The sequence below is a fragment of the Octopus sinensis genome, linkage group LG1 (assembly GCF_006345805.1).
Source record: "Octopus sinensis linkage group LG1, ASM634580v1, whole genome shotgun sequence".
Taxonomy (NCBI): domain Eukaryota; kingdom Metazoa; phylum Mollusca; class Cephalopoda; order Octopoda; family Octopodidae; genus Octopus; species Octopus sinensis.
Window position 1 is genome coordinate 107,774,282 of NC_042997.1, and position 14,236 is coordinate 107,788,517.

The window sequence follows — 14,236 nt, forward strand, 5'->3', positions numbered from 1 at the left end:
AAACTTAGTATTTTCTTAAGTATTAACAGTTTGTTTCTGCTTGTTTGATTGGTTTAGTAAATATTTGTGAATTAATAATGTCCTGTTTGTGTACAAGGTCTACCATTGTATATTTTATACAAGACAACACGTAACATTGAACAAGTTTGTTTAACCTATTCCATTTAGTGGGACAACACTTCCCAAACAGTAAATCTCTTAAAAGTGTGATATCTATTTTTCATTGGATGTGCAATGACTATCATCTAAATTGAATTAAATAACGATTTCATGTAAATAATTCTGTTTCCTTTTTTTTTTTTTTTTAGGGTAAAATTGCTTGTGCCAATGTGTTAAGTGACTTGTATGCCATGGGCGTCACTGAATGTGACAATATGCTCATGTTGCTTGGTGTCAGTAATAAAATGACAGAAAAAGAAAGAGATGTGGTCGTTCCAATTATGATGCGTGGTTTCAAGGTCAGTTTTACTGTTTTCATTTTAAATTAGTGAATTAATTAGAAAGACACTCTTAATTAATATATCTGTCTGTTGTTTGCTGTGGTATTTATTGCTTTAACCCTTTAGCATTTAAACTGGGCCATATCAGGCCCAAATATCTGACCTGCTTTATGTTAACACTAGCCAGATCTGGCTTCTCGCACCTACCCTACAATGTCATGCTAAAAGTAAGTAATCACATTGAAATCTCAAGGCTATGAAATCATGTATGATTAAATTCATATCGATGCGAATAAATCTGCTTTACATTTGACAAAATAATCTGAAAGCTAAAAGGATAAAAGTTTGATGGATGAAACAATTCGAAAGGCAGTGAGCTGGTAGAAACGTTAGCACGCCGGGTGAAATGCTTAGTGGTATTTCGTCTGTCGTTACGTTCTGAGTTCAAATTCTGCCGAGGTTGACTTTGCCTTTCATCCTTTCGGGGTCGATAAATTAAGTACCAGTTACACACTGGGGTTGATGTAATCGACTTAATCCCTTTGTCTGTCCTTGTTTGTCCCCTTTATGTTTAGCCCCTTGTGAGTAGTAAAGAAATAAGAAACAATTCAAAAGGAATCAGTGGATTTGGGAAATAGAAATGAAATACTTTGGTATTTCATTGTTTTTATTGATTTTAACCTTTTAGCATTTAAACTGACCATATCCAGCCTAAATATTCTTGTTGTTTTATGTTCAAACTAGCCGGATCTGGCTTCTCACACCTTCCCGAGAATGTCATTCTAAAAAAAAAAAATAAAGTATCACATCTTTGCAATCACAAAACTACAAGATAGTAGATACCATATTTGATGGCCTACAAGATGTACCTTTTTTTTATCCCAAAATGGCTTTAAAAAAACCCCTGTGTCCAGTGCATTCAATGTAGGCTCAAAAAACTCAGACTGCATTTCTGATACTATATTTTATAAGAAAGAACATGGTAATATCAGAGGGGGAAGGGTTTGTGGATGGCAAGGCATTACAAAACGTGTGCTGCCATCTGTCTGTGGTATGTTTAAATTGAATGTGGATGCAATAAATTGCTTATAATTACTGCTAATAACATAAAGTGGAGGAATTAAAACATTATTTTAGTAGTAATTTATTTTACAAAAGTATAGCCTAGGCTGGGTGTGTTCTATGCAATCGTGCATCTCATAGGCCATCAAATACAGTAATTAATTCAAAACAATGTGAATAAATAAGAATTACATATGACAGAGCAATCTGAATTTCTAAGAATATAAGAAAATGAAAGTCTTAGCCAACTTGGAATTTCAGGTTTGGTTGATGTAAGAATTCTGATGTAAATCTTGAGGGAAATATTTAACATTTTAACAATTTGAAGAAAAGTTACCATCAATATCACCATCATCGTCATCATTTAATGTCTGTTGTCCATGCTGGCATAGGTTGGATGGTTTGACCAGGGTTGGTAAGCTGGAAGGCTGCACTACATTCCAGTCTGATTTGGCATGGATGCCCTTCCTAACACCAACCACTCCAAGAGCTTAATGGGTGCTGTTATGTGCTACTGGCGCGAGTGCCATTTGCATGACACCAGTATCTGCCACGACTGCAATTTTGCTCGGCTTGTTGGGTCTTTTTCTCAAGCACAACGTAATGCCAAAGGTGTTGGTCATTGCCTCTGTGAAGCCCAATGCTCGACAGGAACTCGGCCACTTTGCCTTCATGAGGCCCAACTCTCGAAAGGAACTCAGCCACTTTACCTTTGTGCGGCCCAATACCCCAACAGTGCTCATTATGTGCCACCAGCATGTGTGCCAGTTAGACACTAACATCAACCATAAAAAAAAAATGTTTTTGTTATGAGTGCCATTGACCTTAAGGTTAGTATTGTTTTCTTGAATGAGGTCATAGAGAGCCTGGCATTTATGATTGAGGGATGGAGTTGATTCAGTCGACACTTGGAATATTGATCACTAAATTGTATTCCTCACCATTTCATTCTTTCAACAGTATAATTGTGGAAAGAACCAAATTTGGCAGTTCAAAGAACTGTTATTACATGGAAAAATGTGAGCATGAAAAGTAATATTCTTAAGATTTTAACCCTGGAAAAGTTCAGGACAAGTTATTACACTTGGAAAATAACAGGACAAGTCATTACACCTGGAATTGTATAGGACAAACTATTCTAGTAAAGAATAAGAAACTTTTTACTTAAAATATTGCAACTAAGAATGCCAGTTCTAATCACTCTTTACAGTTCTCATCTTTTAAATTTATTGTACAAAACTGTTCAGCTAATTTGTAAGTTTGTCTATTAGTCACTTTTTTCTGTATTTAAGGTTGTAAATTAGCCAAATTCTACTTACATAAGTATTGTGTTATTTGTAAACTATAAGTTTTGATATTTAATTTTAATTTTAGCTGCAATATTTTAAGTAAAAAGTTTCTTATTATTTACTAGAAGTAAAAGCTTGTCCTATACTTTTACAGGTGTAATAACTTGAATCTTAAGAATATTACTTTTCATGCTCGCATTTTTCCATGTAATCCTTGATTTTTCCAGGCATTGCTATTACAAGATAATTAATATGTCAATTAATAATTTAAGATTTTACCTTATAAAATACTGAAAGATAATTAAATTTTTTTCATGTTTAATTTAAATATTTGTTGTGATTGAATTATTTGATATTACCCATCCACACCAAATTAATGACAGGGATTTTTACCATCTTGTTGGTTGCACCATGGCTCACCGAAAGTTACAAACAACAAGACCCCAAAACCATCAGTTGCCAGGCTCACCTTAAGTAACCTCATTTTGCAATATTAGGAGGTCACAGGAATTCATTCAATGAAAAAGAAAATTTCCACTGATTCCAGGATTAGTGGCCCCCCACCCCCATTTTTTCTGAGCCAGAATAAGGGATTTGCAGCATATTAGGAGGTCAGGGTACTTTATTCCACACAAAAAAACTTTTTTTTTTGCTTAGTGAAAATCATGTGTGTATTAATATAGAAATTACCATAATGTTGTTATTTAGCTTCAAATCAACCCTGATACTGCATCAAAGACATTCCAGCCTTCAACAAACTGTCTTTTTAGGGATAATCTAGGACATTATGTGCAATGGGTTTGTGATTTAGGTAGGGGGATATTTTGGCTGCTGTTTTTAGCATGTTGAGCAATCAGGTAGAGGCTCTTTCATTGGTTCAATTCCGTGATGAGATTTTTTTACATGTATATGTAACATGTATATATATATATCATCAGCAGAAGTTGGAGAGTTTCATGTATTGCCACTTATCAAACTCTGTAACTTCTGATGAAATAACTTCTAAAATACAAAATTTTGTAAAAAACGTTTAGAGTAAACCCTGTTCTATGTGACACATTCTACCAGTATCAGAAGTTTCAAAGTGTTTAGTTATAAAAAAATGAATTAAATAATCTGTATGTCAAATTGAATAAATCTGAAATGGATGAAAGGCAAAGTCGACCTCGGTGGAATTTGAACTCAGCACGTAAAGACAGAAGAAATACTGCTAAGCATTTTGCCTGGTGCGCTAACATTTCTGCCAGCTTGCTGCCCCAGAATGTAAACATTTATTTTAGAAATATATTCTTATTGGTTGGGGGCGTTACTCCTTTACTTACTTCCTCGCTTATTTTATATTTTATGACATTTCACCTCATAACTTATTTTCTACTAATTTTTGTTCAATGCGACTAACAATTCTGTATTCCTCACACATTTTTCTATCATTTAAGCCTAAGAAAAGTATACTTTTATTTAAAAATTTAAAAAATTATGTTAATTGAAGAAGGATACCTGCTTTACTGCCCAGCTTTAGACCCCACATATTTTGTTGTAATTTTTTTTTCTTACTGAACCAAATCTCAAACTATTTATGCCAAAGTGTAGCTGAAGAAATGTCCTCTTTAAGACTATTAACAATTTGCAATTTAGTTGAGAACTGAATTAGTGGTGAAGCTTGGAAGCTGCTGTGATTGACGAAATGGTTGACTTAAGAATATATTCAACCACTACCGTGGTTGAATGATTACAAATCACACACTTTGTGTAACAGCATCAAAGTTAAAGTAAAATGGTTTGGAAGTGAGAACTGGATCTTGTTAGAAAAGAGTGGGGATGCAATTCTACATGTCCATTCTTTTCTCTCACTCATCTATGTTTGGAGTTATGATGACCAAAACTACCATTAGGTATCCACATCTCATACTGTACAGACTGCAATCTCCTCCTTCACTCTGCCAGACTTTCTACTGGATCAAGCACCCTGACTACATCAGTAAGTGAACTTGGACACACAGATATAGGTGATGGTGGTGGTGCAGTTAGTGTGACTTTAGTGAAACAACTACAGGTAATTATAGGATATTATCACTGATGGTGATGACAATATGTGTCTCCTGCCAACATTAGTAAAATGTATTACCTAGTCCATGCCATTTGGGTGCATGGACAGAAGTTGGAAAATATAGAATATTTCCAGTATATATATGTCATATAAAAGTAAACTTAAAACATTTGTGGCTGTTGTACAGTTAGTATTCAATGAAATATCATCATCATCATCATCATCGTTTAACATTCGCTTTCCATGCTAGCATGGGTTGGACGAATGACTGAGGGCTGGCGAACTAGATGGCTGCACAAGGCTCCAATCTTGATCTGGCAGAGTTTCTACAGCTGGATGCCCTTCCTAACGCCAACCACTCTGAGAGTGTAGTGGGTGCTTTTATGTGCCACTGGCATGGGGCCAGTCAGGTGGTACTGGCAACGACTTCGCTCGAATCCTTTACACATGCCCCCGGCACAGGTGCCAGTAAGGTGATGCTGGTAACGATCACGCTCGAATGGTGTCTTTTACGTGCCACCAGCACGGAAGCCAGATAGCCACTCTGGCAACGATCACGCTCGGATGGTGCTCTTAATACCCTACTAGCACGGGGCTTGAGTGCCAGTAAGGCGACACTGGTAACGATCACGCTCGAATGGTGCCTTTTAAGTGCCACTGGCAAGGAAGCCGGTTAGCCGCTCTGTCAATGATCACACTCGTATGGTGCTCTTTGCACCCAGCTAGCATGGACGCCAGTCATCGAATTTGATTTTGATTTTTGAAATATAGGTTTCAGATTTTGGCACAAGGCCAGCAATTTTGGGGCAGGGGCTGATTCAGTGACATCAACCTCGGGACTCAACTGGTATTTAATATAATTAACCTCAAATGATTGAAAGGTGAACCCGACTTTGGTGGAATTTGAACTCAGAACATAAAGACAGATGAAATGCCACTAAGTATTTTTCTAATGATTCTGTCAGCCCCCCCCCTCCCCCGGACTAATCATGACCCGAAGACACCAATAATAGAATGTGGCCAATGGAAATACAAGTTGTAATCTGTAGTTGATAGATGATGATGAATAAGTTGAAATTATATTTAGTTTAATTTTTTTCTGTTTAATTGTTTTTTTTTTTTTTCCTGAAAACTTTCCTATCCTATTTTCTTGTAATTTTTTGCATTGAATCTCTTGTAAATTCCTGAAGGACTTGGCTGAAGATGCTGGCACCCAGGTATCAGGTGGTCAAACAGTTATTAATCCCTGGCTGACCATTGGTGGAGTAGCAACTACAGTATGTCAACCGAATGAATTTATAATGTAAGGAAACAAATATATTTATTCTCTTTTATCTTATTCGTTTCGCGTGTTAAAACGCGGCCATGCTGGGGCACCGGCTTGAAGAATTTCCAGTCAAATGAATTGATCCCAGTACTTTTTTTTCTTTTCAAGCCTGTTACTTTATCATTCTTTACTGCCAAACTGCTAAGTTACAAGGGCTGTAAACAAACCAATACTGGTTGTCAAGTAGTAGTGGAGGACAAGCAAACACACATTCACATGATGGGCTTCTTTCAGTTTCCGTCTACCAAATCAACTCACAAGGCTTTGCTTGGTCCAAGGCTGTAGTAAAAGAAACTTGCAGTGGGACTGAACCCAGAACCATGGAGTTAGGAAACAGACTCCTTTCCACACTAATGATTTAAATTAATAAAACACTTTCGACTAAAACATTTTTACAAAGTTAATTCCCCATAGCTGTACTTTGTTGTCTTTAAAATACTAATTGGTTGTGTCTCGATTAAGGACGGAGATATTTGGTCTACTGCTATACTCAAGAAGAACCGTCTGCCACAGAACTGGTGCTGGTGCCACATAACAAGGCATCCAACCATAGAAACCCTACCAGAACAGACCCTGGAGCCTGGTGTGGCCCTTGGCCTTACCAGCTCCAGTCAAACCATCCAACCCATGCCAGCATGGAAAACGGATGTAAAATGATGAGTTCTTCAACAGTCTCATTTAATGTCATCAATAATTATTTTCAAAAAATAGTAAAATATTTTCCTTGCAATTAGAAGATTGACTCCACACTTTTGTAATGTCTTATAGAAACTGGTTTTTCCATAGTTATAGCCTAAAACAACTTATGAGAGGGAAGGAGAGAGGGACAGGCAGAATGAAATGAACGTACCCGCACCAGACAAGTTGCTTGGACCCTGGCATGGCTATCTTCTAAAAGAGTCTAACAATATTTGATACAAGCGCCCAACTGGTTTCCTTGTCTCTCACCATCATATTTAGTTAATCTTACTACAGTCCACTCTGAAGGTGGTCAGTGGTTTCTTTTTTTTTTTTTTTTTCCTGAAGGTTTTCTTACAGAATACTTTGCTTTCTCTTTAATATTGGTTAAATTTTTTGTTTTATTCAGTATTTAAAATGTTTTTTTAGAATTTTAGTTACTATTGGAAACAGTTTGTTGTTTGTAAATAATTTTTATCTTTATCAGTTGATTAGTTAAATATGTAAATGTATGTGTATAGTTAAATCCTAGACAGGGCATTTTAAAGGTACTTCTATAGTTAAAAGCCGTATCAACTGGGCTGAAATCTCAAGAGATTATTCCTTCTAGATTCCCTCAAATATTGAACTCTTTTTGTAAAGAAAAGTATTTTAAAAATGCTTCTTTTCCTGATTTTATTTCTTTCAGGCCAGACAATGCTGTAGTGGGTGACGTTCTTGTTTTGACCAAGCCCCTGGGTACTCAGGTTGCTGTGAATGCCCATCAATGGTTAGATGAACCTGAACGAATGTCTCGGCTCAAAATGGTTGTCAGTGAAGACGATATTCGTAAAGCTTATCACAGAGCAATGTGCAGCATGTCAAGACTAAATCGCACTGGTATGTGTTACGATTTACCTTACTAATATCTTCTTATAATGATAATAGACTCAACCAACCACACTTAGTGTGTATGAGTTCCATCTTACGCTCCTCTCGCTTCTACAGTAAGAGTTACTCCTTTGCTTTTGTTACTGTTACAATATTTATTCTCTTGACGAATGTATTCGAATTTACCGTTTCTATCAACAGCACTTAGTGTTCTTTTTTTTTAAAAGAAATTTCGAATCATCGTTTCTTTTTTATTGTATTTTAAAAAATTAATTCTAAATAAAATTTTGATCATTCTGTAACTATTAATGGCTTCATCTCATTTGAATGCTTATTTTTTGTTGTTCTTTCCAGCTGCTAGACTGATGCACAAATATAATGCACATGGTGCCACTGATGTCACAGGCTTTGGCCTAATTGGCCATGCAAAGAACTTGTCAAAAATTCAGAAAAACGAAGTCAGTTTTGTCATTCACAATCTGCCAATAATTGCCAAAATGGCTGCTGTCAGTAAAGCCAGTGGAAATATGTTTGGATTGTTTCAAGGACAGTCCGCAGAAACATCTGGTAAGTTGACAACTAAAGCATTGATGTCTCTATTTCTTTTACATTAGCTGATTCTGTGTGCATGCGTTTACAGCTGTTACTACATTTTGGGACTGGCTTTCCCTTGAAGGCAAATGAAAGTAAAAATCCTTCATCCATTGCTACACAACAATTTCAACTTTGCCATACTTTGAGTGATACAGACATTTTGATATTTTGTAAATTATTTAGAAAACTTTCATACTAAAATTTTATCATTAATTTAGAAATTAAAATTTTATTAGTAAATCTGGTACCATGTAAAAAGCACTTGTAGCAATGCCCCATAAAAAGCACTGGTGCTGGTGCCACGATGTTTAGAAAACAAAGTAAATCTACTCCAGAATAGTTGAAAAGTTTCGTTCTCTTTGTCCAGCACCGTTTACAGTACCAGAAAGTTTGAAATTTCTGATTGTCTCCATATCCTCAATGAGTTAGGCTTGATACAATTTGTTTTTGTAGCATTTGAAAAAAAATCAGTCAAGTTCACAATTATGGTGTATGAAACTTTTATTTAATAACAGTAGAAATAAGGCCCCTCGCCCCACCTTAAAAAAACGAAAGTTGTGTTAAAAAATGTTAGATGGCTTAGAATGTTTAACCCTTTTGTTACCAACCCGGCCGAAACCGGCTCTGAGTACAAATGCCTTGTTTTCATAAGTTTTGAATTAAAATCTTCAACCAAACCTTAGTCACAATTTATGTTTGTAACACTAACTGAATGATAACCAAGTTATTTTACTAAATTCTTTGTTATATTTAAAGTAATTCAAAGAAACACAGAGCATCTCAAAATAAATACGGTATCGAAAGGGTTAATTGATGATGATGAAGTAACAATATTTATGTTAATGGTTTGACTTAACCCTCTCATTACCATATTTCTGTTGAAATCCTCTCTTTGTTTCAATTGAAAATAATGAAGACTTTAGTAAAATAACTCTGTCATTATTAACCGTTTCGTTATTTCTAACCAAAGTGGAATCGCATGTTTTCACGAATGTATTGACTAGATTTGTGCTGAAATTCACAATTAAATGACAATGGGTTTACTCGGCTGGCTTGAAAGTTGTGTTAAAAAATGTTAGATGGCTTAGAATGTTTAACCCTTTCGTTACCAACCTGGCTGGGTTGATTGTTTGAGCCAAAAAATTTTTCAGCTGTGAAATTTTTAAGCTGGTGTCTGGGATATAAATTGAAATTTTGATTGAAGGTTTTAATTTCCATTGTTATTTATATCATAGAACCAGGGGTATTTTCAGGTGGGTAATAATTAATGATTGATAATTGTTTTTCATTTAGTAGGAAATGGATTTTCTTTGTCCATAAAGCTTTTGATCATTCCTGTCCTGCTGATGTAATAAATGGTTTATATGAGGTGCTGTTTCTTTTGTAGGTGGTTTGCTGATTGCGCTTCCCCGAGAACAAGCTGCTGCATATTGCAAAGATATTGAAAAGCAAGAGGGGAACCAAGCTTGGATTATTGGAATTGTGGAGAAGGGCAATCGAACTGCCCGAATCATCGACAAACCGCGGGTAATAGAAGTACCAGCAAAGGAAAAAGATGGAGAATTGTGGTAATCGCCTCCCCCTCCTTCCTAGTTCTACCAATGGTTATGTGGACCAACAAGTGGGCATAATGTTGTGAGGAGTTGGTAACGAAGTTCAGAAATGGTTAAATCTTTAACAACAAAACAATTTTTAGAGCTTTTGTTGAGAAATGTAATTCCTCTAACAAAATCATCAAAGTTTTTAGTTTAATCTTAATTCCTGGTCACTGATTTCTAATCTCAATTTTTGATCATTTTTCTCTTTTAGATTAGTTTAATCTTTGTATTTTGGGCATTTCTTTATGGTAACATTTTGATTTTCAAATTTGAAAAATCAAAACTCTTTTATTGTATTTCAACTTTAATAGTAGCGTATTTAACTAAACTTGTCTGTTTTCACCTTAATTTAATCTCTTTTACAGAAATAGTAATTTTTAAAAACTTTTTATTCATACAATTGCAATTTTTATCTCTAGCAGACACATATGAACGAATAATATGAATTTTTCTGGCTTAAAATAAATTCCTGTTCTGAGGTTTAAATGTTACCAAATGCTTCTGGAGTGGTCAGATTTTAGAGTTTAATTTAGAGAGAATAAGATGAGAATGAGGAGGAGGAGGAGGAGGAGTATTTCAGGCCAATTTACTATAATTTGGTACCAGAACTGCTGGAATTGTCTTCTCTTGCCATAGCTTTATTTATCAAAAACTATTTTCGCACATTTCAACACAGAGCCAGAATAATTTACGTTTTCTGCCTAAATTTTTCTCTTAAACACTTAAATATTTTCTGGAAATAACCACTTCTATCTTGGAATTGTTTTTTTAGCCATTTAAAAACAAAGAGAAATCGTTCAGATCATTTTGTCCATGATGGAATTTTTCAGTTTCAACAGATTTAGTCAATTCACTTGCCAAATAAGTACAACTTTGAAATTTCTAAAAATAATCTAAGGTCTTGTTTGTTTCCTCACTCTATTCTAGATAATATATATTTAATATGACCTGAAAAATCTCCAGTATTTCTGCTACTGCAACAGTTAAGAATTATCTTTTTCAAAATTTAGAAAGTTTTGTCTTATTACTTCAAACTTTTGAAAATTGTTCCAACTTTGATGTGAAGTAATTTTTTTCAATGTTTTCTAAAAAATGAATTAATGTGCTATTTTCTATAAATGCCTCTGCTTTTGTGTTCCATAAAAGAAGAAAAATGGATTTGTTTGCTTCTCTTTTGCAATTATATTTGCCCCTTTTATATTGGTTAAAAGTCCTTGTCCATGTAAATATTGGTTGAACCGCTGAACATAAATTGAACTTTGACTGGTCTTTGATATAAGCTAATCAATAGTTACTGTCCATTCCATTCCAAGGCATTTTGCTTTGTCCAGGGTTGTTGTCATTCAATTCTAACCACAGTTAGGAATCCTGCATCCGACTTTTCTTTTTTTTTTCTCATTTCATCTCCACTTTTCAGCCACTCTCATCCCGTCCTTCCCCCAAGTCCTTTTTCTAGTAAACATAAATAACTTTGTTCATTAAGTTTTGGCATTCATTAAGGATCTACTTTGGAAAATTGAAGCTGGTTTAAAAAAAAAAAGCAAAAAAATTTTATTTTACAAAATTTTATTTTTTCTTCGTAGAAAATGTTGTTTAAAATTTGATGCAAAAATCGTGTTTTTGTAACTTAATTTGGTATTTTTACTGTCCCCTAATATTTTTTCTTGCTTCCTTCAGAATACCCTTTACAATTTTGTAACATTTTTATTCTGCTAAGGAAGCAATAAAAAATAGCGCATATTCAACTGTAAACAGGGACCTGTTTTTGGTTGCCAATAAAACCAGAAATGTCTCCCTAATATTGTGGTTCCATCCCTGGAGAACAACTGTCTGTTGAGAAAGCTGCTGGTTTTTAGGAGTCAATTTTTTTCTATGTATAATTTTTTTTTAAATGTTCAAAAGAATTTTTTTGTAAATTTTTCTTGTGTTGTTAATTCTAGTTTTGTACTAATGAGACCTTGAGCAAGTCCTGTACATCTAGATATTTAGTTCCAGGAAATCTCTTGTTGAAAGCTGTTTAATGGTCATCTTAATGAAATGACATTGGGAATTCGATGTCGAACCAGTGGCATGGATAACTGATGACCATTTTACGTTCAACGTGATTTCCAATCATCTTTAAATCAGAAATAAAACACCAGTTTCACCAGATTTCTGTTTTCTGTGTTTTTTTTTTTCTTTTCTTGGAATATTGATGAAGGATGGCTTTGATGTGAATCTTTTGTTTATAACTGCTGAGTTGTTTTTGAGTGTTGGGCCTCACGGAGGCAAGGTGGCTGAGTTCCTTTCGAGTGGACCTCATGAAGGCGAGATGTCTGAGTTCCTTTCGAGTGGGCCTCACAGAGGCGAGGTGGCTGAGTTCCTTTCGAGTGGACCTCATGAAGGCAAGGTGGCTGAGTTCCTTTCGAGTGGACCTCATGAAGGCGAGGTGGCCGAGTTCCTTTCGAGTGGACCTCATGAAGGCGAGGTGGCCGAGTTCCTTTCGAGTGGACCTCATGAAGGCGAGGTGGCCGAGTTCCTTTCGAGTGAGCCTCACGGAGGCGAGGTGGCCGAGTTCCTTTCGAGTGGGCCTCACGGAGGCAAGGTGGCCGAGTTCCTTTCGAGTGGGTCTCACGGAGGCGAGGTGGCTGAGTTCCTTTCGAGAGGGCCTCATGAAGGCGAAGTGGCCAAGTTCCTTTCGAGTGGGCCTCACGGAGGCGAGGTGGTCGAGTTCCCTTTGGCAGGGAAATGGGTTGATAGGATGGTCGTGGTAATCAGGGTGTTATGGCAGGATTGTTAAACTCACTTTGGATAATGTAACTCTACATATCTCTACATGTGCTCCTCATGCTGAGCTGGCACATAATCAGAAGGAGCAATCACAGGAAGTTCTGCAGATCACCTCGATGAGGAATAGCAGTGACTGTTGACTTCAACAGACATATTGAACAACATTCCAACAGATTTCATGGCGTGCATGCTAGTTACGGCTTTGGTTCTAGAAATGCGGAGAGAGCAAGGTTGCTGGGGTTTTGTGATGCAAATGGTTTGTTGAGCTGCCACAATATCCTCAGGAAACATGCTAGTTATCTATCAATATGGTGGCCACAGAAGAGCCAGATTGACAACATTCTCACAAGAAAGAAGAGATAGTAGTGGATGCCAAGTCCCTAATGAGATAAGTGGTTAGTGACTCCAGATTTAGGGATAGAAGGACTCTGAGATGCAAACCAGACTGGGAAAGAAGGCTATGTAAGCTTAAGGATCATTCGAATGATTGGAGATTTAGAGGCATTCTAATTGAAGCATTTGACGAGAAGATAAAGATTGAGGACAACTGGAAACTTTTACGGGACAACCTACTTAAGAGTGACAAATTTGTGGCTGGGGCAAAAATTTCGTGAAACTGAAGGTGACATGGTGGTGGAATAGTGAGGTAAAGAGGGAAGGAAAATGGGGGCAGCAGAGAACTATATCTAGTAGGCAGACGACAGGTCTATTTAGTAAGGGCAGAAAGAAAAAAGTTCGCCATTGTTTTACAACTTGAGGATGAGAGGCGATAGGCGTGATGGATTGCATAATAGTGTTTAAGAGAATCAAGATGTGGGAGAGAAGTGTATACGGATGGAGAGTGGCCTTAGTGACCCTGAAAAGAAAGAAGCACGGGAGTGCTATTAGGAAAGGTTAATAAACGTAGAGAATGCATGGGAGAGAGAGAGAGTCTCCCCAACAGAGGATGCCAGCTATCAGTTGTGTGCTTGACACGGTGATGGAAGATATGAATGCAGGGAAAGCCCCTGGTCCATCAGGAATCACAGCTGAGATGCTTAAAATATTTGGCAGAGATAGGTTATAGCCTAGCCAGCTGTATACTTAATCAGGTTATATAGGTCGGTGTCATCGCAATAACTGCTTTAAAAGCATCAGTCAGCTGTTACAAGCGTAAAGATGTTTTAGATAGCGGTAACTACAGAGGGCCAGGTTAGGAAGATTATAGCAGAGTAAAAAGAAATTTGATGAGATGCAGTTTGATTATGTGTCTGGAAGGAGTGCTACTGATGCTATCTTTCTGGTGAGATAATTGCAGGAAAAATATTTAGCCAAGATTAAACCATTGGCATCCATTGATTTGGAGAAAGCCTTTGATAAAGTCCCTTACTCTGTAATATGGTGATCTCTGAGGACGCTGAGAGATAGATGAATGGCATGTGAAAGCAGAACAAGCCATGAACAAGGCAGCTGTCAGTAAGAGTTAACCATGAGTACAGAGACGAACATAATAATGTGCAGGTGGGCGTTCACCAGAGCTCAGTTCTCCTCCCATTCATCATTGTACTGTAGACCATAACAGG

General features: G+C 36.5%; 1 protein-coding gene across 2 annotated transcripts in view; it reads left to right on the forward strand.

Moving 5' to 3' along the window:
- LOC115210685 (inactive selenide, water dikinase-like protein) overlaps positions 1-12,056 on the forward strand; it is a 37,289-nt gene extending 25,233 nt beyond the window's left edge. Inside the window, exons 4-8 of one of the 2 annotated variants that reach the window (XM_029779367.2) lie at positions 309-458; positions 6,029-6,141; positions 7,532-7,722; positions 8,068-8,280; positions 9,695-12,056. In XM_029779367.2, the coding sequence (XP_029635227.1) occupies positions 309-458; positions 6,029-6,141; positions 7,532-7,722; positions 8,068-8,280; positions 9,695-9,879 (852 nt within the window). In that variant the 3' untranslated portion in view covers positions 9,880-12,056. The remainder of the gene's footprint in view (positions 1-308; positions 459-6,028; positions 6,142-7,531; positions 7,723-8,067; positions 8,281-9,694) is intronic. The other variant, XM_036503604.1, reaches the window with a different exon arrangement.
- The last annotated feature ends 2,180 nt before the right edge of the window (positions 12,057-14,236 follow it).